Genomic DNA, 23,954 nt, shown 5'->3' with positions numbered 1-23,954 from the left:
AGGGAATACACGTTACCATATTGTTAAATTGTGTATTAAGAAGTTGACAATTTGTGACATATGTTATTCTATTTACTGCTTCGTGGTTTGACAATATAGGGATTATATCCAATAAAATGCTACGCTGACTAACTCAATTAACAAGAACTAGCTGAGCACTTGCTTAAGAATGGGCTTGAAATTTGTTAATTTTGTCATTTTATGCTCCTGTGAAGTGCATTGGAATGTTTTTATTACCTTCAAGGTGCTATATAAAAGATAAATTGAGGGTGATCTGAATGATTAGCTACTGTACAAATCATGATCCTGCTTGGGATATCATCCTGGAGTTTAACTGTTCAGCCTGACATCATGGAGACTTAATGCCTTGGAGGTTTCACTAGACTATCTTTTGCCTATCTTGTGGATAGTCATGATTTACATGACCATGTGCCATGATCTGAATTTTCTAAATTGTAATATGGCAATTCACTGAGGCAGCACATTTTCATTTAATTAAATAAAAACTGAATTGTAGTGACTCTAGATGTTTAATACAACATTTAGACATTTGCCTTAAGTACTAATTGATATAGATAAGAACATTTCTTCACTTAGCTACAAGTTTGTAAAGTAAGTGAGCTAAAAAATAATTAAATGAAAACCACTTCTTTGTTTTAATTGAAGAAGACCAAAAAAATTCTAATCCAGTTCAATTTAACAGTTGTGTAATAAGTGTATAAAAGTGCATACACATTTCGGTTGGTGTAAACAATATTCCCTTCATGTGGCTTATCTAGATTTGTTGTTTTGCAGGATGATCATGAGAGCTGTGGCTCCAGTTCAACCAACCGCAGCACAACAGAGAGCATAAAATCATTAGCTAAAACTCGTCGCATCCAGCAAGTGACCTCAACTGACCCTGACTTACCCCCAGGTGAGTGATGAATGAAGGCATGTGACTGGGGAGGGAGGCTTTTGAAATGTTCTTGTTGGATGCAAATTTAAATAATAAATTTATCACCATTCATAATCTAGAAAATATTGACATGAAAAGGTGCAATGATAATCTTATGGTGATCAGAGCTAACTCTTAGATGCCCTAAAGACAAAAGTCAAATATATTTGTTTGTTGATTGACGCTATGACAGACAAGAAGTGTTTACCCGAAGTCTGTTGAATGCAAGCTTATCTTCCTTTTATCTCGTTTCTACTCCCTTACTCTGAGCTGAAAAACAAACTTTACGCACAATGAAGTTTTGTCACAGCTAGTTTTGTTCTAACATAGGTCTGACCCACCTGCTATCACTCGTGGGCCATAACAATGTATAAAAACCAAGAGTATGAAGTAGGACTCATCTCTAAACTGCCCCCTATTGGTTAGCTGCCTTATTGCTGTGGCAGTGCATTGTTTCATAAATACAATTCTGTTTAATTGACAAATTGCACCTTCTTTCAGTACTGTGTGTACAGAGCTGCATTCTGACAAACAGTCTATCATTAGATTTATCACAATGAAGCAGTGTTGTACCAACTCCTTTAGTCGTTGATGTACTTTGTCCCATATTAGTTTAGCCTCCTTGTTCTGTCATAAAAGTTAAAGAAACAAAGATGTATTTGAAGAAGAGTTAGAAATAATTAGTTAATGTAACACATTTGTTTTCTGTTTATTAGCAATAAGATCATAAACTGAAATATATGGCTGTCGGGTAGCATTTGCGATCCCTTACGTTTGTCTATTGCTTCCAAACAGAAGCACATAAGTGAAAGTGATTTTCAGATGCTGCATATCATAGAATGGTTACAGCACAGAAGGAGGCCATTTGGCTTATTTTGTATGTGCTGGCTCACTGGAGGAGCAATTCACCTAGTGCCACCCCTGGTCCTGAAAATTCTCCCTTTTCAGGTAATCCAATTCTTTCATGAATGCCTGAATTGAACCTGCCTCCACCACACTCTCAGGCAGTGCATTCCAGATTCTAACTACATGCTGTTTGAAAAACTTTTCAGTTATACTACCATTGCTTCTTTTGCAAGCCACTTTAAATCTCTGTCCTTTGCTTCTTGATCCGTCAACTAATGGCAACAGTTTCTCCCGATCTATTCTGTCTAGACGCCCCCCCCCCACCTTTGACCCTGTGACAGTGGACGAACAGCAATAAAGTTCCAAGTCAAGATGGTGTGTGACTTGGAGGGGAGCTTGCAGGTGGTGGTGTTCCTATACGTATTCTAGCCTTGCTTTTCCAAGTGATAGAGTTTGGAAGGTGCCATCTGAGGAAGCTTGGTGGTGTTGCCGCTGTGATTCTTGTAGATGGTGCACACTGCTGCCATTGTGTCGGTGGTGGAGAGAGTGCATGTTTAAGGTGGTGGATGGAGTTCCGATCAAGCGGTCTGCTTTGTCCTGGATAGTGTCGAACTTCTTGAGTGTTGTGTGATCCGTGCACATCCTGGAAAGGGGAGAGCTTTCCTTTACACTTCTGACTTGTAGATGGTAGAATGACTTTGCGGAGTAAGAAGATGAGTTACTAGCCACAGAATTCCCAGCCTCTGACCTTCCCTTGTAGGCACAAGCTGTCACTTATTTTGCAAACAGAATATGTACCCACATTGTGCCTGTTTTGGTTAAACAAAATAAATGACAGCCTTTTGCTGGTTCATTCCCCGGGGAAATGTCTTGACCAATTAGAGTCAAGCTGCGTGGTTTAAATTTCAAATAATGCCAGAAAGTTAACCGTCAGTCACCATCAACAGGTGCATTCTCCATGGCAACACCTCTACCAATCAGAGTCCACCAATCAGCACTATTCTCATTCAGTATAAATTTGTTGTTTCCCCTGATATTGGTATTTTCTTGCGAATTGTCCTGATGAGTGCAAGACGAAAAGCTTGGACAAAAATTCTCTTTTTTTCAGCAATACTCAAGTAGGGGATTCAACAATAGTAATGCCATTGAATAACAAAGGAAGATGGTTAGATTCTCTCTTGAAGATGACATTGCCTGGCAGTTGAGTGACGTAAATGTTACTTGCCACCTATCAGTCCAAAATCGAATGTTGTCCTGGTCATGCTGCAGGCTGGCACGGACTGCTTCAGAATGCTGTGCAATCATCAGCGAAATTCCCCACTTCGGATCTTATAATGGAGGGAAGGACATTGATGAAGCAGCTGAAGATGGTTGGACATTACCCTTAGGAACTAAGGAACTGAGGCATCTGCCTGGCAATGTGGAAAATTGCCCAAGTGTGTCCTGCACACACAGAACAGGACAAATCCAACCCGGTCAATTATCACCCCATCAGTCTACCCTTGATCTTCAGTAAAGTGATTGAAGGGGTCATCAAAAGTGTTGTCGGGCAGCACTTGTTTAACACTAGCCTGCTCACACAATCAATTTGGGGTCTGCCAGGGCCACTCAGCTCCTGACTTCGTTACATCCTTGGTTCAAACATGGACAAAAGAGCTGCACTGCAGAGGTGAGGTGAGAGTGACTGCCCTTGACATCAAGGTGGCGTTTGACTAAGTGTGGCATCAAGGAGCCCTAGCATAACTGGAGTCAATGGGAACAGGGGGAAATCTCTCCACTGGTTGAAGTCATACCTAAGTTGTTGGAGGTCAGTCATCTCAGTTCCAGGACATCACTGCAGGAATTCCTCAGGGTAGTGTCCGCAGACCAACCATCTTCAGCTGCTTCATCAATGACCTTCTCTCCATCAGGTAAGATCAGAAGTGGGGATGTTTGTTGCACAATATTCAGCACTATTCATGACTCCTCAGATACTGAAGCAGTTCATGTCCAAATGCAGCAAGTGTGGACATTATTCAGGCTTGAACTGCTAAGTGGCAAATAAAATGTGCCAGGCAATGACCATCTCCAACAAAAGAGAATCTAACCATCGCCCCTTTACGTTCAGCGGCATTACCATCACTAAATCCCCCACTATCAACATCCTGGGGATTACCATCGACCAGAAACTGAACTGGACTAGCCATATAAATACTGTGGCTACAAGAGCAGGCCAGAGGTTAGGAATCCTGCGGTGAGTAACTCATCCCCTGATTCCCCAAAGTCTGTCCACCATCTACAAGGCACAAGTCAGGAGTGTGATGGAATACTCTCCACTTGCCTGGATGAGTGCAGCTCCAACAACACTCAAGAAGCTTGACACCATCCAGGACAAAGCAGCCCGCTTGATTGGCACCCCATCCACAAACAGTCATTCCGCTTGATAGCACTGTTGATGACCCCTTCCATTACTTCACAGATGATCGAGAGTAGACTGATGGGGTGGCAATTGGCCAGGTTGGATTTGTCCTGCTTTTTCTGTACAGGATATATCTGGGCAATTTTCCACGTGGCCGGGTAGGTGCCAGTATTGTAGCTGTACTGGAACAGCTTGGCAAGGGGCGCAGCAAGTTCTGGAGCACAAGTCTTCAGTACTATTGCCAGAACATTGTCAGGGCCCATAACCTTTGCACTATCCAGTGCCTTCGGCCGTTTCTTGAAATCACGTGGCATGAATCGAATTGGCTGAAGGCTGGCATCTGGACGCTGGGGACCTCTGGAGCAGGACAAGATGGATCATCCACTCGGCACTTCCTGGCTGAAGATTGTAGCAAATGCTTCAGCCTTATCTTTTGCTCTGATGTGCAGGGCTCCTCTATCATTGAGGATGGGGATATTTGTGGGGCTGCCTCCTCCAGTGAGTTGTTTAATTGTCCACCACCATTTATGACTGGATGTGGCAGGACTGCAGAGCCTGGATCTGATCCATTGGTTATGGGTTTGCTTAACTCTGTCCATCGCATGCTGCTTACACTGTTTAGCATGCAAGTAGTCCTGTGTTGTAGCTTCACCAGGTTGACACCTCATTGACACTTGCATGCCAAACAGGATAAGCAGCATGCAATAGACATCTCATTCTCAGTATGCTCCTGGCATGCCCTCCTGCACTCTTCATTGAACCGAGATTGATCTCCTTGCTTGGTGGTAATGGTAGAGTGGGGGATGTGCTGGGCCATAAAGTTACAGATTGTGATTGATTACAATTCTGCTGCTGCTGATGGCCCCCAGTGTCTCATGTCTGACCAGCCTTTAGTTGCTAGATCTATTCAAAATCTATCCCACTTAGCATGGTGGTAGTGCCACACAACATGATGGAGGAATCTTCATTGCGAAGACAGGACTTCGTCTCCACGAGAACTGTGCGGTGGCCACTCCTCCTGATGTTGTCATTGACAAGAAGCATCTGCAGCAGGCACATTGGTGAAGATTATATCAAGTCTTGTTGGTTCCCTCACCAGCTGCCACAGACCCAGTCTAGCAGCTGCGTCCTTGAGGACTTGGCCAGGTTGGTCAGTTACATAGAACGTGAAACATAGAAACTAGGAGCAGGAGTAGGTCATTCGGCCCTTCAAGCTTGCTCTGCCTTTCATTATGTTCGTGGTTGATCATCCAACTCAATAGCCTGCTCCCGCTTTTTCCCCATATCCTTTGATCGCTTTCGCCCCAAGAGCTATTTCTAACTCCTTGAGAACGTACAATGTTTTGGCCTCCACTACTTTCTGTGGTAATGAATTCCATAGGCTCACCACTCTCTGGGTGAAGAAATTTCTCCTCATCTCAGTCCTAAATGGTCTACCCCGTATCTTCAGACTGTGATCCCTGGTTCTGGACTCCCCCCACCATCGGGAACATCCTTCCTGTATCTACCCTGTCTAGTCCAGTTAGAATTTTTTTAGGTTTCTATGAGATCCCCTCTCATTCTTCTGAACTCCAGCGAATATAATCCCAACCAACTCAATCTCTCCTCAAATGTCAGTCCCGCCATCCCAGGAATCAGTCCCTCTATAGCAAGTGCATCCTTCCTCAGATAAGGAGACCAAAACTGCACACACTATTCCAGGTGTGGCCTCATCAAGGCCCTGTACAATTGCAGCAAGACATCCCCGTTCCTGTACTCAAATCCTCTGACTATGAAGGCCAACATACCATTTGCCTTCTTTACCGCCTGCTGCACCTACATGCTTACCTTCAGCGACTGGTGTACGAGGACACCCAGGTCTCATTGCACATTCCCCTCTCTCGATTTATAACCATTCAGATAATAATCTGCCTTCCTGTTTTTGCTACCAAAGTGGATAACCTCACATTTATCCACATTATACTGCATCTGCCATACATTTGCCCACTCACTTAGCTTGTCCAAATCACACTGAAGCATCCCTGCATCCTCCTCACAGCTCACCCTCCCACCCAGATTTGTGTCATCTGCAAATTTGGAGATATTACATTTATGTCCCTCATCTAAATCATTAATATATATTGTGAATAACTGGGGTCCCAGCACTGATCCCTGCAGTACCCCACCAGTCACTGCCTGCCATTCGGAAAAAGACCCGTTTATTCCTACTGTTTGTTTCCTGTCTGCCAACCAGTTTTCTATCCATCACAATACGCTACCCCCAATCCCATACGCTTTAATTTTACACGCCAATCTCTTATGTGGGACTTTGTCGAAAGCTTTCTGGAAGTCCAAATAAACCACATCCACTGGGTCCCCCTCATCAATTCTATTAGTTACATCCTCAAAAAATTCCAGTAGATTTGTCAAGCATGGTTTCCCTCTCGTAAATCCAGGCTGACTCTGTCCGATTCTGCCACTGTTTTCACGTGCTCAGCTATTAAATGTTTTATAATGGACTGAATTTTCCCCACTACCGACATCAGGCTGACTGGTTTATAATTCCCTGTTTTCTCTCTACCTCCCTTTTTAAATGGTGGGGTTACATTAGCTACCCTCCAATCTGTAGGAACACAGATTGAAGACAGAACCAAAGTATGTATTTAGTTGGTCAGCCATTTCTTTGTTCCCCGTTATAAATTCCCCTGTTTCTCACTGTAAGGGACAGATGTGGTGTTACCTAGCCAGTCTTGGTGATGGACATTGAAGACCCCCACCCAGAGTACATTCTGTACCCTTGCCACATTCGGTGCTTCCTCCAAGTGGTGTTCAACATGGAGGAGTGCTGTCTCATCACCTGGTATATGGTAATCAGCAGGAGGTTTCTTTGCTCATGTTTACCAGATGCCATGAGGCTTCATGGGGTGCTGATTTAATGTTGAGGACTCCCAGGGCAACTCCCTCCAACTGTATGCCACTGGCACAGAGGCAGCATGCCACCTCTCTGGGTCTGTACTGCTGGTGGGACAGCACATACCCAGGGATAGTGATGGTGGTGTTTGGGATATTGTCTGTAAGGTATGATTCCGTGAGTATGACTATTGTTATGGAGGTATAATAATTTTAAAATTATTCTGATCTATTGTAAAGTAGGTTTATAGGTGTGAGTGTAGATGGTTCTGTCTGTGATTTAATTAGATTTGTAGTCAGGTAGACTGCAAGCTTGAAACTATCAAAAGAAATTAGGTATAAAAATGTATTTGAAATACTAGTGAGTAAACATGGATGGGGTCCTCGCATGTAAGGTGTGAAGGGAATTTGCATTTTTAGACAAGTGAAGGGATTGTTTGGATTTCAAAGGGATGTTAATAGTATTACAACTAGCGAGGTAAGCAAGGCTAAGCAGTGTGTTTATTTTTCCTAAAGGTTACTGACAATATTGGCAGCATGAAAGATTTTTATATTATGGGAAAGGTAAAGTTCCAAAGACATATGGAACAATGAAATTTACATAATAAAGAGGGAGAAACATGTATCAAGGAGAAGAAAAGGCTATGTTGGGGGGCCATGTGAGATCTAACAGGAGTGTGTGAAACAGCCTTCGGGAAGCCTCCAGCCATTTGTGCATAAGTCTAAACAATAAGTCTAAAGTTGGAGACAAGCTTTTGGGTATTTCACTGTCAAGCGGGTAATGTGATAACTTGCTGGCTTTTTTTAAAATTTAAAATCTATTTTGGACTGTTGCCTTAAAGGGGTGGGTGTAATTGGGAGTCAGGTTAATTAGGAATTTTAGAATTTGTTATAGTACTAATTGTAGTCATATGTATGTGCTTGAAATCTTTTCTTTTGGTCATAAATATTTTAATTTAATTTTTAAAATCTCTAAAGGTCTTAGAGTGGGCTCATTGCTTTTGACTTCAGTGTACGCATTTTCTTGTAATAAATGCAAATTTCAAAACCGTTGTGATAGCGTGACCAAGTTTCTCTTGTGGATTTGGTCCACCTTGCACACACCACCTGCCACACCTACACAAAATTGGGGGCTCATCCGGGATATTCGCCATTCCTTGATTGGTTTGGAGTTGGCGAATCTTAAGGCTACGAGCACATGAAGCACATTGAACGCAGGAGTTGGTGTGAGGGATTTAAGGTGGTGAGACTGCAAAAATGGCTTTATCCATGGCTAAAACTTTTCTGGAAGTAGAAGATATAATTCTGATTGGGTTACAAAAAATACCTAAGGGTAAGTGAACAGAATTGGCAGATAAGTTGCAATTGAAATTACCTGTAGGGGGCAAAGAAAGCAGACATAGTTGAAGTGATAATGCAGCATTTGAAATTGGAAGGGATACCTGAAACAATTGAGTCACAGCTGGAGGTAGTAAGACTTCAGTTACAAATGAAGAAACTTGAACATGAGCAAGTAATGGAAATGAAAAAACTGGAATTGAAAAGACTAGATGCAAATGAAAAGGAAAGAGAAAGGGCATTTGAAAGGGAGCAAGCAGAAAGACAGGAGAGAGAAAGAAAACAGGAAAGGGAATTGGAACTGGAGAAATTAGAAAGGAAGGAACGAGAAAAGGAGAGAGAGAGAGAAAAAAGGAGAATACCAGCTTAGAAAGCTGGAGGTAAGAAAGAGATCTCAGATGCAGAAGAAGGTTCTGATGTGGAAACAACCACTTCCAGTCTAAAGCCCAGTGGGGAGATGTTTAAATTTGTGCCATTTCTTTCAAAGCTTGAAGAAAGGGATGTTGAGGCATTCTTTAATTCATTTGAGAAGATAGCTAAGCAGATGAAATGGCCACAGGACATTTGGACATTACAATTATAGTCTAGTTGGTTTATAGAGCTGATGAGGTTTATGTTTCACTGTTAGAAGAAGTATCAGTGATTATAACACAGTAAAAAAAGCTATTTTGAGTGCTTACAAGTTGGTTCTTGAGGTGTACAGTCAGAAATTTAGGAATATAAGGAAGCAATTGAAAGTGAACAGAATTGGCAGATAAATTGCAGTTGAGATTACCTGTAGGGGGCAAAGAAAGTAGAGGGTGGTGACGGTCTGGAATGCACTGCCTGGGAGGGTGGTGGAGGCGGGTTGCCTCACATCCTTTAAAAAGTACCTGGTTAAGCACTTGGCATGTCATAACATTCAAGGCTATGGGCCAAGTGCTGGTAAATGGGATTAGGTAGGTAGGTCAGGTGTTTCTCACACGTTGGTGCATACTCGATGGGCCAAAGGGCCACTTCTGCACTGTGAGATTCTGTGAATTGGTCAAAATTATATTGAGTTTGAGAATGTTAAACAAAGTAATTTTGACTGGTGGATACGGGCATTAAAGGTAGAGAAAACATATGGAGCTCTTAGAAAAATAATTCTTTTGGAAGAATTTAAAGATTCAGTTCCTTCGGGAGTGAGAACTTGTGGAGGAACAGAGGGTTGAAACGGCAAGACAAGCAACAGAGATAGCTGATTATTATGAGTTAGTTCATGGATCTAAACCATTTATTTCGTCACTCTTTTAAATTCGAGAAGGAAAAGAAGTTGGAAGGCGAAAGGAAGGTAGGTCGTCAGGAAAGAGGAGTAGTTGGAAATTCTCAGAATGTTTTTTCTCGGACCAAAAAGTAAGGTACTGAGGGTAGAAGTGATGCTCGAAAAACTGAGCTGTTTTCATTGTAATAAGGTGGGGCACGCAAAGTCAATATGTTGGACATTATAGGGAAAACCTGAAAAGTTCTGGAAATAAGAGTACTGCGGGTTCTGAGGTTCAGGCACAGGAAAAACCTGTGGTTCGTGTACAGGTAAAGCAGGAAGAATCAGTGATAGGTAAAGAAGTGGGAATATGTTTACCATTTACCCAAGGGAGTTCTGAAGAGCAGGTTGCAGAAATGGTTAAAGATTTGGTATGTGAAGGGAAAGTCTTTCCATGTGTACAGGGTGGAGCAGGTAAAGATCTTAAAATTTTAAGAGAAACAGGCGAGTCAATCTCACAGTGATATTTGTTGTTCAGAGGGAGTATTGCAGGAAAAAGTGATGTGGGGGTCATGGTGATGCTAAACCTATTCCATTGTGGAAGGTAAATTTAAAGATTAAGTGGAAAATAGATGAGGTGATTGTTGAGATAGTGGAACAATTGCCAGTTGCAGATGTTCAATCTATTTTAGATAATGATATAGCTGGGTGACAGATGTGAGTGATGCCTGCAGTAGTTGAGCAGCCTGTGGAGTTGCATTCAATAGAGGTGTTGTAGAAAGAGCATCTTGGAATTTTTCCAGATTGTGTAGTAACAAGACCACAAACTCTCAGGTTAAAACAGGAAGAGGAGGAATTTAAAAGGCAGGGAAAAGGCGTTGAAGTTCAATCAACTGATGCTATCTTTGATAAGATTGTTTAAGGAGAGAGAATGGAGGAGAATGAAGCTGAAGTGTTGGTAGAGTTACAACAAAAGGATCTATGAATAAAGCAGTTTTATCAGACAGCTTACTCAGAAACAGAGGCAGCATGTATTCCAGAATGTTATTACCTTAAAGCTAATGTGTTATGAGGAAGTGGAGGCCATATCATGTTTCAGCAGATGAAAAATGGATTGAAATGCATCAGATAGTTAAACGATCTGGATATAGAAATGAGATATTGAGAGTGGCTAATGAAATTCCAATAGGGGGACATTTAGGAATTAGGAAGACCCAGGCAAAAATACAAAAACATTTCTATTGGCTTAGATTGTAGTCAAATTCTGTAGAACATGTTACACAAATCAGGTGCCAGAAACCTGAAGCAGTAATTAAACCGGCACCTTTAATTCCAATTCAAGCATTTTAGGAACCTTTTATTAGGGTTGATTGATTGTGTAGGGCCCCTCCCTAAGACTAGGAGCAGAATTTTATGGCCCTGACGTGGCGGGGGTGGAGCTGTAAAATGCGGCGAGCCATTCAGAAGCCCGTTGACTTCGGCTGGGCCGTAAAATCCCACCAGCGTAAAATTTTGTCCGGAAAGTGGAAATCAGTACTTGCTGACCATAATGGATGTGTCTACAAGGTTTATGGAAGTGACACCTTTGCGAAATATTACAGCAAAGAGAATTGTGGAAAAGTTGACTAAATTTTTTACAAGATACGGTTTGCCAAAAGAAATACAATCGGATCAGGGTTCAAATTTCATGTCATAGCTGTTTGAGGAAGTAATGAACAGTTTGGAAATAAAGCAGTTTAAGTTAACAGCTTACCTTCCTGAATCACAAGGTGCTTTAGAAAGATGGCATCAAGCTTTAAAAGCCATGATGAGGGCTTATAGTCATGACTATCCACAGGATTGGGATAGGGGAATTCCATTCTTGTTATTTGCCATTAGGGATGCTCCTAATGCATCGACCGGATGTAGTCCTTTTGCATTAAGCTATGGCCATGAGATAAGGGGTAAACTTAAATTGATTCTTGAGAAATTGGTGGGTCAAAATTCAGAACCACTCTCCTGGATTATGTGTCAGATAAAGATGGAACAGAGCATGTGAGTTAGCTAGGGAACATTTAAAGATATCACAGCAAGTGGTGAATACAAAGGCAGATAGGAGAGCCACAGCTTGTAGTTTTGTTACTGGGGAAAAGGTGTTAGTTTTGTTACCAGTACTGGGTGAATCATTGAATGCAAGGTTTAGTGGGCCATACAGGCTGGAAAAGAAACTCAGTGAAGTAAATTATTTAATAAATACTCCAGATAGAAGCAGAGAGTGTGTCATGTAAATATGCTTAAAAAGTACTTTGACAGGGAAGAGGACCAAAAGGATATATTAATGGTGGTAGATAAGGAGAAAGAGGTGGGATGAGGTTTCCAAAAGCAAATAAAAATCAAATAAAAACTCTTTTATTTTTTTCATTAATATGTCCCTGCTCATGTGACAGTCACATGAGGGGACATGTTTCATAATATTTATAAAATCTTTAATTAAAAAAAAAAATCAGTTCATCTCCCTGAGGCAGCTCTCTGCCTCAGGAAGATTATGTAGCATGCGCTCGTGCACATGCGCGAAGGCTGCATTCGCCCCACTCGCCGTCCTCCCTCCACCTGCACAGGCAGCACTGAGTACTGCCGCTTGTGTTTCATGCTGGGCAGGCTTTAATTAGCCCACCAGTGTGCAATTGCCTTCCGGGCCTGATCGCGGTCAGCTTCCTGACCACACTGCCAAGCCCGCACGCCAAAGGCAAAATTCTGCCCTTAGAGTCAGGTTAATTAAGAATTTTAGGGTTTGTTATAGTATAGGGGGAGGCAGTGGCGTAGTGGTATTATCACTGGACTAATACCTCAGATACCCAGGGTAACTCTTTGGGGACCTGGTTGCGAATCCCACCACGGCAGACGGTGAAATTTGAATTCAATGAAAAATCTGGAATTAAAAGTCTAATGATGACCATGAAACCATTGCTGATTGTTGTAAAAACCCATCTGGTTCACTAATGTCCTTGAGGGAAGGAAATCTACTGTCCTTACCTGGTCTGGCCTACATTTGACTTCAAACCCGCATTAATGTGGTTGACTCTTAAATGCCCTCTGAAATGGCATTGCAAGCCATTCAGTTCTCAAGGGCAATTAGGGATGGGCAATAAATGCTGGCCCAGCTGGTGACGCTCACACCTCATGAATGAATAAAAAAAAAATTAAGTAATTATGGTCTTATGTATGCATTTCAAATCTTTTCTTTTGTTAATAAATATTTTAATATAACTTTTAAAATCCCTAAAAGTCTAAGTGGACTCATTATTTCTGAATTCAGTGCACACATCTTCTCGTAGAACCAATATAACTCGCAGAACAGTTGTGATAGTGTGACCAAATTTCCCTTGTGGATTTGGCCCACCTAGCACACATCATCTGCCATGTCGTAACACTATGTCAGGCTTTTGTTTGCCGAGTCTGTGAGACAGCTCTCCTAATTTTGGGATAAGCCCCCAGATGTTAATAAGGAGGACTTTGCAGGGTCACAGGGCTGAGTTTGCTGTTGTCGTTTCTGGTACCTAGGTCAATGCTGGGTGGTCTGTCCATTTTCATTCCTTTTTAGACTTTGATGCAACTGAGTGGCTTGCAGAGGGTAGTTAAGAATCAATCACATTGTGGCTCTGGAGTAACATGTAGGCCTGACCAGGTAAGGACAGTAATGACCCCTAAAGGACATTAGTGAATCAGATGAGTTGTTAATGACAATTGAGAATGGTTCCATTGTCATCATTAGACTTTTAATTCCATACTTTTATTGAATTCAAATTCCACCATCTGCCACGGTGGGATTCGAACCGCAGAGCATTACCCTGGGCTTCTGGATTACTCGTCTAGTTACTACCGCTACGCCACCGCCTCCCCCATAATTCCTGGCCCAGAATTGAGCCCAAAGTCAGGCCAATTAACTCTGCAAAGAAAATCTCTACAAAGTCAAGCCGATTTAACTCATCTGTTCTCAGCACAGTTGCTGACTGACTATTAAATGTTCCAGTGTATCTTGTTTTTGTTGGAAGCTTCCTTCAATGTGACAGCAGCCATTGTTGTGGTTCAGAATAGGAGATGTCTTTGTGATCTTCTGAAATTAGCCCCAGATCCTAATTACCAGCCCGGAGTTGTCATCCAGTGCAGGTCAATCCAGTACTAACCAAGATTTTAGTGGTTGGCCACAGCATTTTGTTGCAGAATCTATCTGCAGAATGACGAGGTCTGAGGTATTTAGACACCATTGGTTAGAAGCAGGGATCCACACACATCTCTGTCTATATTTGAGGGTCTAGGTGACCAATTTGTTTGGCTGTGGATGAACCATCCAGCCACAAATTGTTTTATAAACTATCATAGTGGGTCTCATTCTTGCATACTTTGGAATGGTTTGTGGTACTGGCATCACCACAACAGGAAAGGAAAATTTTGTTGCCCGTAAATGACTCTGCTCATCCCAATGAGAGGATACTTTGGAAATAAGGATGTGACTTTCCAGCTCTTTAGATAACTTTACTAAACCAGTTTCGCTTGTTTCAGGAGTGTGGACTTAAGTGCAATCTGTGGGCATTTGTGCCTCTTGGCTGAGTACTCGTTCACTGTGGTATCTTTCACCTGCTGTTGCATGACACGTGAAAACTCTGGACAATGTGGGTGGAAAGTGGAGATTATTCCCTCCTTATGGTTTGGGAATGTGCATGTTTCAGAGGACCAGCAACTTCATGCACCAATCTGATATCGCTTCACCAGTACGATCTTCTATCACAGCCGACAAACGGGATCTAGTTCCCAGTCCAGGCATTGTCTCATTAAAAAGCCTATTTTTCTTAAAGGGTTTCCAAGATCTGGAATTCAGCTGTGTAGTTAACAGTTCATTTTTCTGTAATTAATAACAGTTCTTCGTTTGTGTGGCTTCTACATGAGACCTTGTTTTGGATTCCTTCCTCGTATCTTTTCTCCTGCTAGCTGCAGCCGTTTTCTTCATTCTTTGATTGCTCAGTACATGGATTTAACTTTGATAATTTTATTAGTTTAGCAGAATACTGTACATTTTTAAACCTGTTCTTTACTATAAAGTTTCTGGTAGTTTTTCAGCTCTTTTCTTAATGCCTCTCCTTCCTCCATTCAAATCTCTGACCTTGGAACATGGCCCTATCTTCAACAGAAAATATTGCATTTGATGAGAAGTATCGGGCATTATTATCCTGATTTTAAGTTTCCGTCCTTGTTTCTCTGCCAACTCCATAAATCCCTTGTGGTGGCTGAATTTAATTACTGCACATCTGCCATCAGGCCTTGTCAGCACATGGCTGTCACTATTAGTGTTTGCACTGTCTTCATGTATTGCACAATTTAAACTGCTTGGCATGTTTCAGACTTTGAAGAAGGCTGCTGGTGAATGTTTGTTACTAAATATTAATCCTGAAAGAAAGGAAATCATTGCTTGATGCGCCACATTATACAAGTGTGTTTACAATTCACTTTACACTCGCAGTGCCATGCTGTGCATGCATTCTGGACATGGTAGACCAAAGTATGGGACATGATAGCTAGTTTTTTTTCATATGTGTCAAGTATAATAGGTTCTACATTCATTTAGGATTTGCTGTGACTTAAATGCATTCCCTGGCTACTATCTGAGACCATCACAGCTGGGATAAAGGCCATTTTTTTGGATGACATGTTAAACTAAAGCCCGGTCCGTCCCCACAGATGGTTATTAAATAAAATCCACTGCACTATTTCCAAGAAGAGCAGAGGAGAACTCATTGGTATCCTGGTTAATATTTATCCCTCAACCAATATTGCTGAAACAGATTATCTGTTGATTATTACTGCTTGTGGAACATTGCTGTGTGCAAATTGCTGCTGTGCTTCCTACCTAACAATAGTAGCTACAGTTTATATAGTACTTAATTGGCTTTAATGGACTTTGGGATGCCCTGAGGTCATGAATGGCACTATATAAAGGCAAGTATTTTTTTATTTTAAGGATTCAGGACATCGGGGCAGACTTGATCTGAAGCTTAAGTATGATTGATTTACGCTTCATGAAAAAGGTGCTGGCTGAGGAGTTGTGAAACAGTTGTTACGATCTCGTAGAAACCTGTGTTTTTTTTTTAAATACAAGAAACATGAAATCCCAGTTATTTACTAAAAGAATGAAGCTGCAAGGCTCTATGGTCTAAAACAGAAAAAACTTTTACTGTATGAGAGTCAACAAAGCAAGCACTGAGCACTATCTATCCTATACTCTAACACCCAGAACTAACATGAGTTAGGCATGAATTAACAGGCAATTTAAAAAATATATAAATTATAAATTGCATATTAAATGGCAGACACAGCTAAGTCAGATCTTAGGAATTAGCTCAACAGCCCACTCAGATTATAGTGATCACACTCAGTCACAATGTCCTTGAAACATTGTCTTCCTCATGAGGAATTTTAGCTCCTCCATCTTGGAGCCGTTCTGATCCCCAATCTATAGCAGTGCACAACCAACCCAAGTTCCATGGACACGGTCTTCACTACAAATGGCACACACAATAACAGAAACAGCTACAGCAACTTGGCATCTTTGTTTATTCTCAGCTTCTGGACCTAGCCTTGTCTTGAGTTTTCTTCAGCTTGTCTGTTCTGCTACAGTGGACTAAATAACTGCTACTGCACAGCTTGGACTGAACGGTATCCTTTTATATCTTTTAACAAGGTTTAGTTTAAATTTCTTGACTTTAGCTTGCTCCTGTTCCCTTAGAGACTGGGAAGTTCAGTTTCATTTCTGTATTTACCTTTTCTGCTTTCCTTTGAGTTTCATTTTCAGCTTACCTTCTGTTTTGAGGTAGAATCTGCCTCAAAAGCATAGAAATTAAATTTAAAAATATAGATTTCTTCACACAGTGCTGTTCTTTTGCACTAGTTGTAAAATACTGGCTAAGGCCTCTGTTCTGGTTGACAAGGCTTCAAGGAAGCTATCCAGTTGAGTCTCTAGTTACAGTATCTGTTGCAATTTTGGTGAAAACTGAATGATACAGATTTTGAGTCTCCTGTAGGTTGGCCCAGATGAAGAATCATCACTTAAAAACCTGTTAAGATGAAACGTAATCAGTACTTATATGCAGAACAAGAGTCCTGAACTTCCCCAACAGATTCAAAAATTGGAAGCTTGTGTGGGGTTGGTGTGGTGAGGGAAGCCATTTGATTCTGTCACTTTATACGAGAACACAAGATATAGGAGCAGGAGAAGCCCATATGGCCCGTTGAGCCTGCTCCGCCATTCAATACGATTATGGCTGATCTTGGGCTTCAACTCCAACTCCATGCCAGTTCTCCATATCCCTGGATTCCCTGAGAAATAAAAAAATCTGCCTATCCCAGCGTTAAATGTTTTCAATGATGGAGATCCACATCCTCTGGGGCAGAGAATTCCAAAGATTCACAACCCTTTGCGTGAAGTTACTTCCCCTCATCTCAATCCTAAATCTTCGGCCCCTTATCCTAAGACTGTTGCCGAACGTTTTAGATTCCCCAAGCAGCGGAAACGATCTCTCAGCGTCTACGCTATCAAGCCCTTTCAGAATCATGTACATTTCAATAAGATCGCCTCTCATTCTTCTAAGCTCCAGAGAAAATAGATCCAATTTTCTCAGCTTCTCATTATAGGACAGCTCTCTCATCCTAGGGACCAATTTAGTGAATCTTCACCGTACTGCCTCCAATGCAACTATATCTTCTTAAATGTAGAGACCAAAACTGCACACAGTGCCCCAGATGTGGTCTCACCAAGACCCTGTACAACTCTAGCAAGACTTCTTTATTCCTGTACTTCAAACCCCTTGCAATAAATGCTAACATATCATTTACCTTCCTAATTGCTTGCTGTACCTGTATGTTAACTTTTTGCATTCCTTGTGTGAGCATACCCAAGCCTCTTTGAATATCAATACTTAGAAGTTTCTCACCTTTGAAAAAAAAAAATTCAGTTCTTTTATTCTTTTGACAAAGTGAATAACTTTACACTTACCCCTTAGGTATGGGGAGAGTGCGGCAGTACAGTATTGAGATAGAGGATCAACCATGATCCTATTGAAGGGCGGAGCAGGCTTGAAGGACCGAATGACCTATTTCTCCTATTTTATCTTTCTGTCTGTCATTTTGTTGTCCATTCACTTAACCTGCTTATGTCTCTTTGCAGCCTCTCTGCGCCCTCCCCACAGCTTACCTTTCACCTAGCTTTATATCATCAGTGAACTTAGATACATTACTCTCTGTCTCTTCATCTAAATTATTAATATAGATTGTAAATAGCTGAGGCCCCAGCACTGATCCTTGTGATACTCCACTGTTCACTACCTGCCAGTTTGAAAAAGTCCCAGTTATGCCCACTTTCTGCTTCCTATCTATTAACCAATCCTCTATACATGCTGATATATTACCTCCAACTCCATGCGCATTTACCTTGCCTATTAGCCTTTTGTGCAGCACCTTTTGAAAACCTTTTGGAAATCTACATCTACTGGTTCCCCTTTATCTTACTGGTTACATCCTCAAAAAACTCCAATAAGTTTGTTAAACAAGATTTCTCTTTAGTAAAACCATGTTGACTTGTCCTAATCATACTATGCTTTTCTAAGTGCATTGTTAACATTACCTTAGTAATTGATTCTAGCATTACCCAACAACTGATGTTAGGCTAACTGGCTTGTAGTTCCCTGTTTTCTCTCTCCTTTCTTGAAAAGTAGAGTGACATTTGTTAACTTCCCATTGATGGCACTGTTCCTGAATCCAGTGAATTTGGGAAATCACAGCCAGTGCATCCACTATCTCTGCAGCTGTTTCTTTTAGAACCCCAGGGTGTAGACCTTCAGGCACCAGACATTTGTCGAATTGTAGTCCCTTAGATTTCTCCAATAGCTTTTTTCTGTTGATATTAATTTCCCTAATTTACTAACTCTTTTTAGCCCCGAGTTTACGGTCTATTTGTGGAAAGAAACTTATGTCTTCTACTGTGAAGACAAACAACAAAATATTTGTTCAATGCATCTGCCACTTCCTCACTCCCTATGATAATTTCTCCTGTCTCTGATTCTAACTGATTGTTGTGGTAAAAATGACCACTCTCGAGTCTGGGGGAATTCAAGCAAACAAAGAATTTATTTGAGCATATGCCAGGGAGAGAGAATCTCAGTCATCCAAGGAGCGCCTCAATGGTATAGAGTTCTTATCTTCTTGCTTTCAGTACAGTATTGTAAATTTCTTTTAATCTAATATTATCTCCAACTTCCTGAGTGAGCCACGCATAGGTCTTTCTCGCTGAGTTTTTGTCCTTACATGGAATGTATTTTTGCTGGACATTTTGAATTGTTTCTTAAAATATTTCCCATTGTTCATTTACCTCCATATCTTTTAGCTATGGTAAAAATTTATCTTAGCCAGTTCTACCCTCATACCTATGTAATTGGCTTTGTTTGAGTTTAAGATTCTTGTTTGTGATTGGAGTATGTCACAAATTTAACATGGAATTCAATGGTATTATGATCATTATTTCGCAGTGGATCTTTTACTATGACATTCCGAATTAACCCTGCTTAATTACACAATACTAGACCTAAGATAGCTTCTTCCCTAGTTGGCTCCAAAATGTAGTTGTCCTAGAACTGTCACTAAATATTGCACAAATTCATCTTCTAGACCATTCTTGCCAATTTGATTGCCCCAGTCTATATGACAATTAAACTCCCCCACAATTATTACATTGTCTTTGTTATGCGCTCCAATGATTTCTTGTTTAATGCTCTGTCCAACGGTAGAACCAATGTTCGGGGGCCTATAAACTACTCTCACCAGTGTTCTCTGACTCTTGCTATTCCTAATTTGTCCCCCTACAGGTTCTACTTCATGATTATCTGAGGTCAAATCCCTTCTCTCTAAAGCCCTATGTCATCCTTTACTATCAGGGCTCCCCCTACTCATTTGCCATTTCGTCTGTCTTTCTGAAATATTGTGTCCCCTGGAATATTTATTTCCTAGCCTTGATCACCTTGTAACCATGGGTGGAATTGTCCCAGATTTGCACAAAGTGCAGTTGCGAGTGGGAAAAAGGTCGTTTAATCTGCCAGCCGCAGTGGCGGGTTTTCGCGCTGTATTGTCCCATTCTGGCATTATTAATTTATGCAGCCACAGGAAACACGCTGTCTTGCTGGCAGGTAGCCTCCAATTTGCCCACCGTGCTGTTACATCACCACTTCCTCCTGCAGGACGCCATATTTAAACTGCAGCCACGTGCACACTTATCAATGCTTGCAGCCCAGAACTGTTCTGGCGAAGAACATAAGAAATAGGAACAGGAGTAGTCCTTTCGCCTCCTCGCGCTTGCTCCGCCATTCAGTAAGATCATGGCTGATCATCTTGTGTTTCAATTTCCATGTTCCCACCTAACCCCGATAATCTTTGATTCCTTGCCTAACAAAAATCTTTCTACCTCTGTGAAGGCACGGCCCCAAAAGCCAAGAGGAGTGCCGCCCCCTGATTCACTGACACATCCCTAGGATGCCTTCTGGATACCATGGAGACCCACCCTGATGTCCTCTACCCCTGCTCTGGCTGCAAGAGGCCCATCAGTCTCACTACTTTGGCTTGGGAGGTGGTAGTAGAGGTGGTCAGTGCCAATGTTGCACAGAAGAGGTTGGCCATCCAATGCAGAAAATGGATGAATAATCTCATTCATGCCGCCAGGGTAAGGCAACCATCTTATCACTCTAAACTCACACTCACAAGACCATCACACATTCACTGGCATCTCACTCTCTGCCAGCTCAAGGGACATCACCAATCACTCTTTCTCACATACCTCACATTTCCATCTGGCCTCCTCTCTGGAGACTCCTCCTCAGCCCTCACCATCCTGAGGCCACTTGCACAGATCAGCATGTGCCCCCATACACACCCTGGGATACCCACTTTCCCCAGTACAGCCCTCACCCTGCAGCCTCTTCCGTTCCCTGAGCCCACTTCTCCTAAGCAAGCCCTACCCTTGCAGCAATTGAAAAGCAACCCCCTGCCTTATGGGCCATGAGCCCCCCTAAAAGTGATGTGGGGCTGCCTGCAAAGCCGGACACTGATGACCGCGAGTGCTGCCTGAAGCAAGGTAGGCAAACAAATCTTGAAGTCCCGAGTGAAGCGCAGCTCGCCAGGTGCACATCTCTTATGTATAGTTGTGAAACAAATTGGCGTGCAATCATGATTTTGGCGAGCAGGACTTATAATGAGATGCTAAAGTATTGAAATTAGGTTCCTGATGTGTGGCAGCGGGAAACGTGGCCCGCCATTGATGGGTGGAGTGGACGATCACAAGCTGGCTTCATGATGGTGTGAAACCGAGTTCTGGCCTTCTTGCCATATTGTTCCCCCCCACCCCCACCAGTCATGATACCCGACGCCAACGGAGTCTTAAAATTCTGGCCCATGTCTCTGTAATGGCGATTAGATCAAAATCATTTATTTCTATTTGTGCCATTAGTTCATCAATCTTATTGCAGATGCTTCGTGCATTCAGGTAAAGAACTTTAATTTCATTTTTTTTTACTTCTGTTCCCTGCAAGACTTTATTCGTTGATATAAATTTTTATTAAACTCTGTCCCTTCCTGCCCCATTCTGCTTGTCTTTACCTACATTGCTATACCCCAAAGCCTCGATCTTTCTGTTTGGATTTCTAGATCTCCCTTCATCTGAACCCTTCCCCTGGTTAGGTTAAAACTTTGTCCACAGTCCTAGTTATACGATTGGCCAGGACACTGGTCCCAACCCGGTAGCCTGGTTCAAGTGTAGCCCATCCCAACAGAATAGCTCACTCTTCCCTGAGTGCTGATGCTAGTGCTCCATGAATCAAAACCCCTTCTTTGAGCCTTGCGTTTAATTCTCTAATCTTTTTAACTCTATGCCTATTGGCGTGTGGCTCAGGTAACAATTCTTTGAAGTTCTGCGTTTTAACTTGGACCTGAATTCCTGAAATTTTCTTAGGCAGAACCAGGAATGATGTTCTGCAATGTCGTTGGTTCCCACGTGGACCATGACAACTGGCTGCTCCTGCTCCCTCTAATGGCATCCTTCTCTGTAGTACCATGGCTGCTCCCCATATCTACCTTGCAGTCCTTCTCCTCATCCGCACAGGTAGCAAGCACCTCGCACCTGTTGAATAAAGTTAGGGGCTGAGGCTCCTCCATCACTACCTGCTGGATACACTTACCTGCTTTACTTACAGTCGCACCACCCTGTTCCTGACTAGTGACCAACTCTAAAGATATCCCTAGCATAAGGGGTGTGACTGCCTGCTGGAAGAAAGTGTCCCGGTTACTTTGCTTTGCCTCTTCCACACACCCACACACCCACACACACACACACACACACGCACAACCCCTCTGATGCGTTGCAGTGTCTGCAGCTCTGCCTCCAGCTCAATAATTCTGAGCCAAAGCGCCTCAAGCTGCTGATACTGCAGACGTGTTTGCTCTGTATTGCACTGGTATTCAGGAACTGCCACATTTCCCCAGTTGCAACACATCACCTGTCCTGCCATCTTTATTATGTGTTAATTAATGTATTACTTTTTAAAATTAATTAACTTGAATTAATAAACCCTACTTCTATCAATAACTTTTACTACTGCTACTACAAAAACCTTACTATTAAAACCTTACAGTTACCAATAAATTGTACAATTAAAAAGGGAAGTGCTGTATCTTAGATACAGAGCTCTCAGCCTCAGCTCAGTGGTATTCTCACCTGTGTCAGTAGATTGTGGGTTCAAGCCCCACTGTTGGACCTGAGCTGAAAATCCTGGCATTACTTCCCTAACATCACTGTAGGAGTACCTAACCACACGAAACACAGCGATTCATGAAGGTGACTCACCATCACCTTCTCAATTAGGGATGGGTAACAATTTCTGACCTTGCCAGTGGCGCCCACATCCCATGAATGGGTAAAGAGAAGGTCATGGCTTACGTTCCAGTGCAGCATTGCAAGTGTTATCTTTTAGATGAGATGTTAAACTAAGATTTTTTTCTGTCCTCTCGGGTGGATGCGAGATGCAAGTGGATCCCGTTGCGCTATTTACAGAAGAGCAGAGGAGTTCTCCTTAATGTCCCGGCCAATCCCTCAACACAACCATTTGTTATTTTGGAGGAATTTGCTGTGTGTAAATTGTGTCAGGTTTCTATTAACAACATTACGCATTCTCCAAAAGCAATTAATGGCACTGTGAGGCAGATTAAAAAATCTTTTGTTTGACAAAGTTGCAACATAAAATTAAATAAAATTATGAGGGGCATAGATAGGGTAGACAAGAAGGACCTTTTCCCTTTGGTGGAGGGATCAATGACCAAGGGGCATAGATTTAAGCTAAGGGGCAAGAGGTTTAGAGGGGATGTGAGGAAGAATTTTTTCACCCAGAGGGTGGTGGGAATCTGGAACTCACTGCTTGAAAGGGTGGTAGAGGCAGATACCCTCAACATTTAAGTAGTATTTGGATGTGCACTAGCGATGCCATGACATGCAAGGCCATGGGCCTAGTGCTGGAAAATGGGATTAGAATAGTTAGGTACTTGTTTGACCAGCGCAGCCTGGATGGGCCGAAGGGCCTTTTTCTGTGCTGTAGACCTCAATGACTATAAATTCAAGATCCTTTTTCTTTAATTTCCTAACAGATGTTGTGAGATTAACGTAGCCAGTAATTTGTTTATCATTTGTTCAGTCCTAGAATCATTATGGCACAGGAGGTGGCCATTCAGTCCATTGATCCCATGCCAGCTCTCTGCAGAGTGATCCAATCAGCCCCATTCCCCTGCTCTATCCCTGCAGTCCTGAAAATTTATTTGCCTCAAGTTTCCACCCAATTTCCTTTTGAAACCATTCACTATGTGGCACCCAGAATTGTTCAAGGCACTCCAAATGTGGTCTAACTAGGGTTTTGTATTTTAAATGTCTGGTTTTAATGTACAGCTTGCTAAATGACCAGTTGGGCTGAGGTGGTATGGTATGCCTCCTGGCACTGGCTTATGCACTACATTGCCTGTACAAAACATAGTGTCCCAATAGATGGGTTATCGAGTCTAGATGTATCTGAAATGCACTGCAAAATGTTGTAGTCCATTCAGATTAATCGATTCTCATGATCATTACATATCATACTTTTTGCTTCAAGGTGAGACTGCAACTTGTAAAGTTTTTTTCTTGGGACCTGAAAATGCACATGGAGGAAACAGTCCACATTGTGGTTCTTAGATTATTCAGAACATGACGGTCAAACACAACAGGTTAAGAAATC

General features: G+C 42.1%; 1 protein-coding gene across 4 annotated transcripts in view; it reads left to right on the top strand.

Annotated features, from left to right (window-relative positions):
* The window catches only part of vps13b (vacuolar protein sorting 13 homolog B), a 1,109,808-nt gene that overhangs the window by 68,504 nt on the left and 1,017,350 nt on the right, over positions 1–23,954 (top strand). For all 4 annotated transcript variants that reach the window (XM_078541117.1, XM_078541119.1, XM_078541118.1 and 1 more), the window contains exon 4: positions 796–916. In XM_078541117.1, the coding sequence (XP_078397243.1) occupies positions 796–916 (121 nt within the window). The remainder of the gene's footprint in view (positions 1–795; positions 917–23,954) is intronic.

Source organism: Cetorhinus maximus, chromosome 4 (assembly GCF_964194155.1).
Source record: "Cetorhinus maximus chromosome 4, sCetMax3.hap1.1, whole genome shotgun sequence".
Taxonomy (NCBI): domain Eukaryota; kingdom Metazoa; phylum Chordata; class Chondrichthyes; order Lamniformes; family Cetorhinidae; genus Cetorhinus; species Cetorhinus maximus.
Note: the sequence above shows the minus strand (reverse complement) of the source record. Positions and strands in the feature narration are given on the sequence as shown.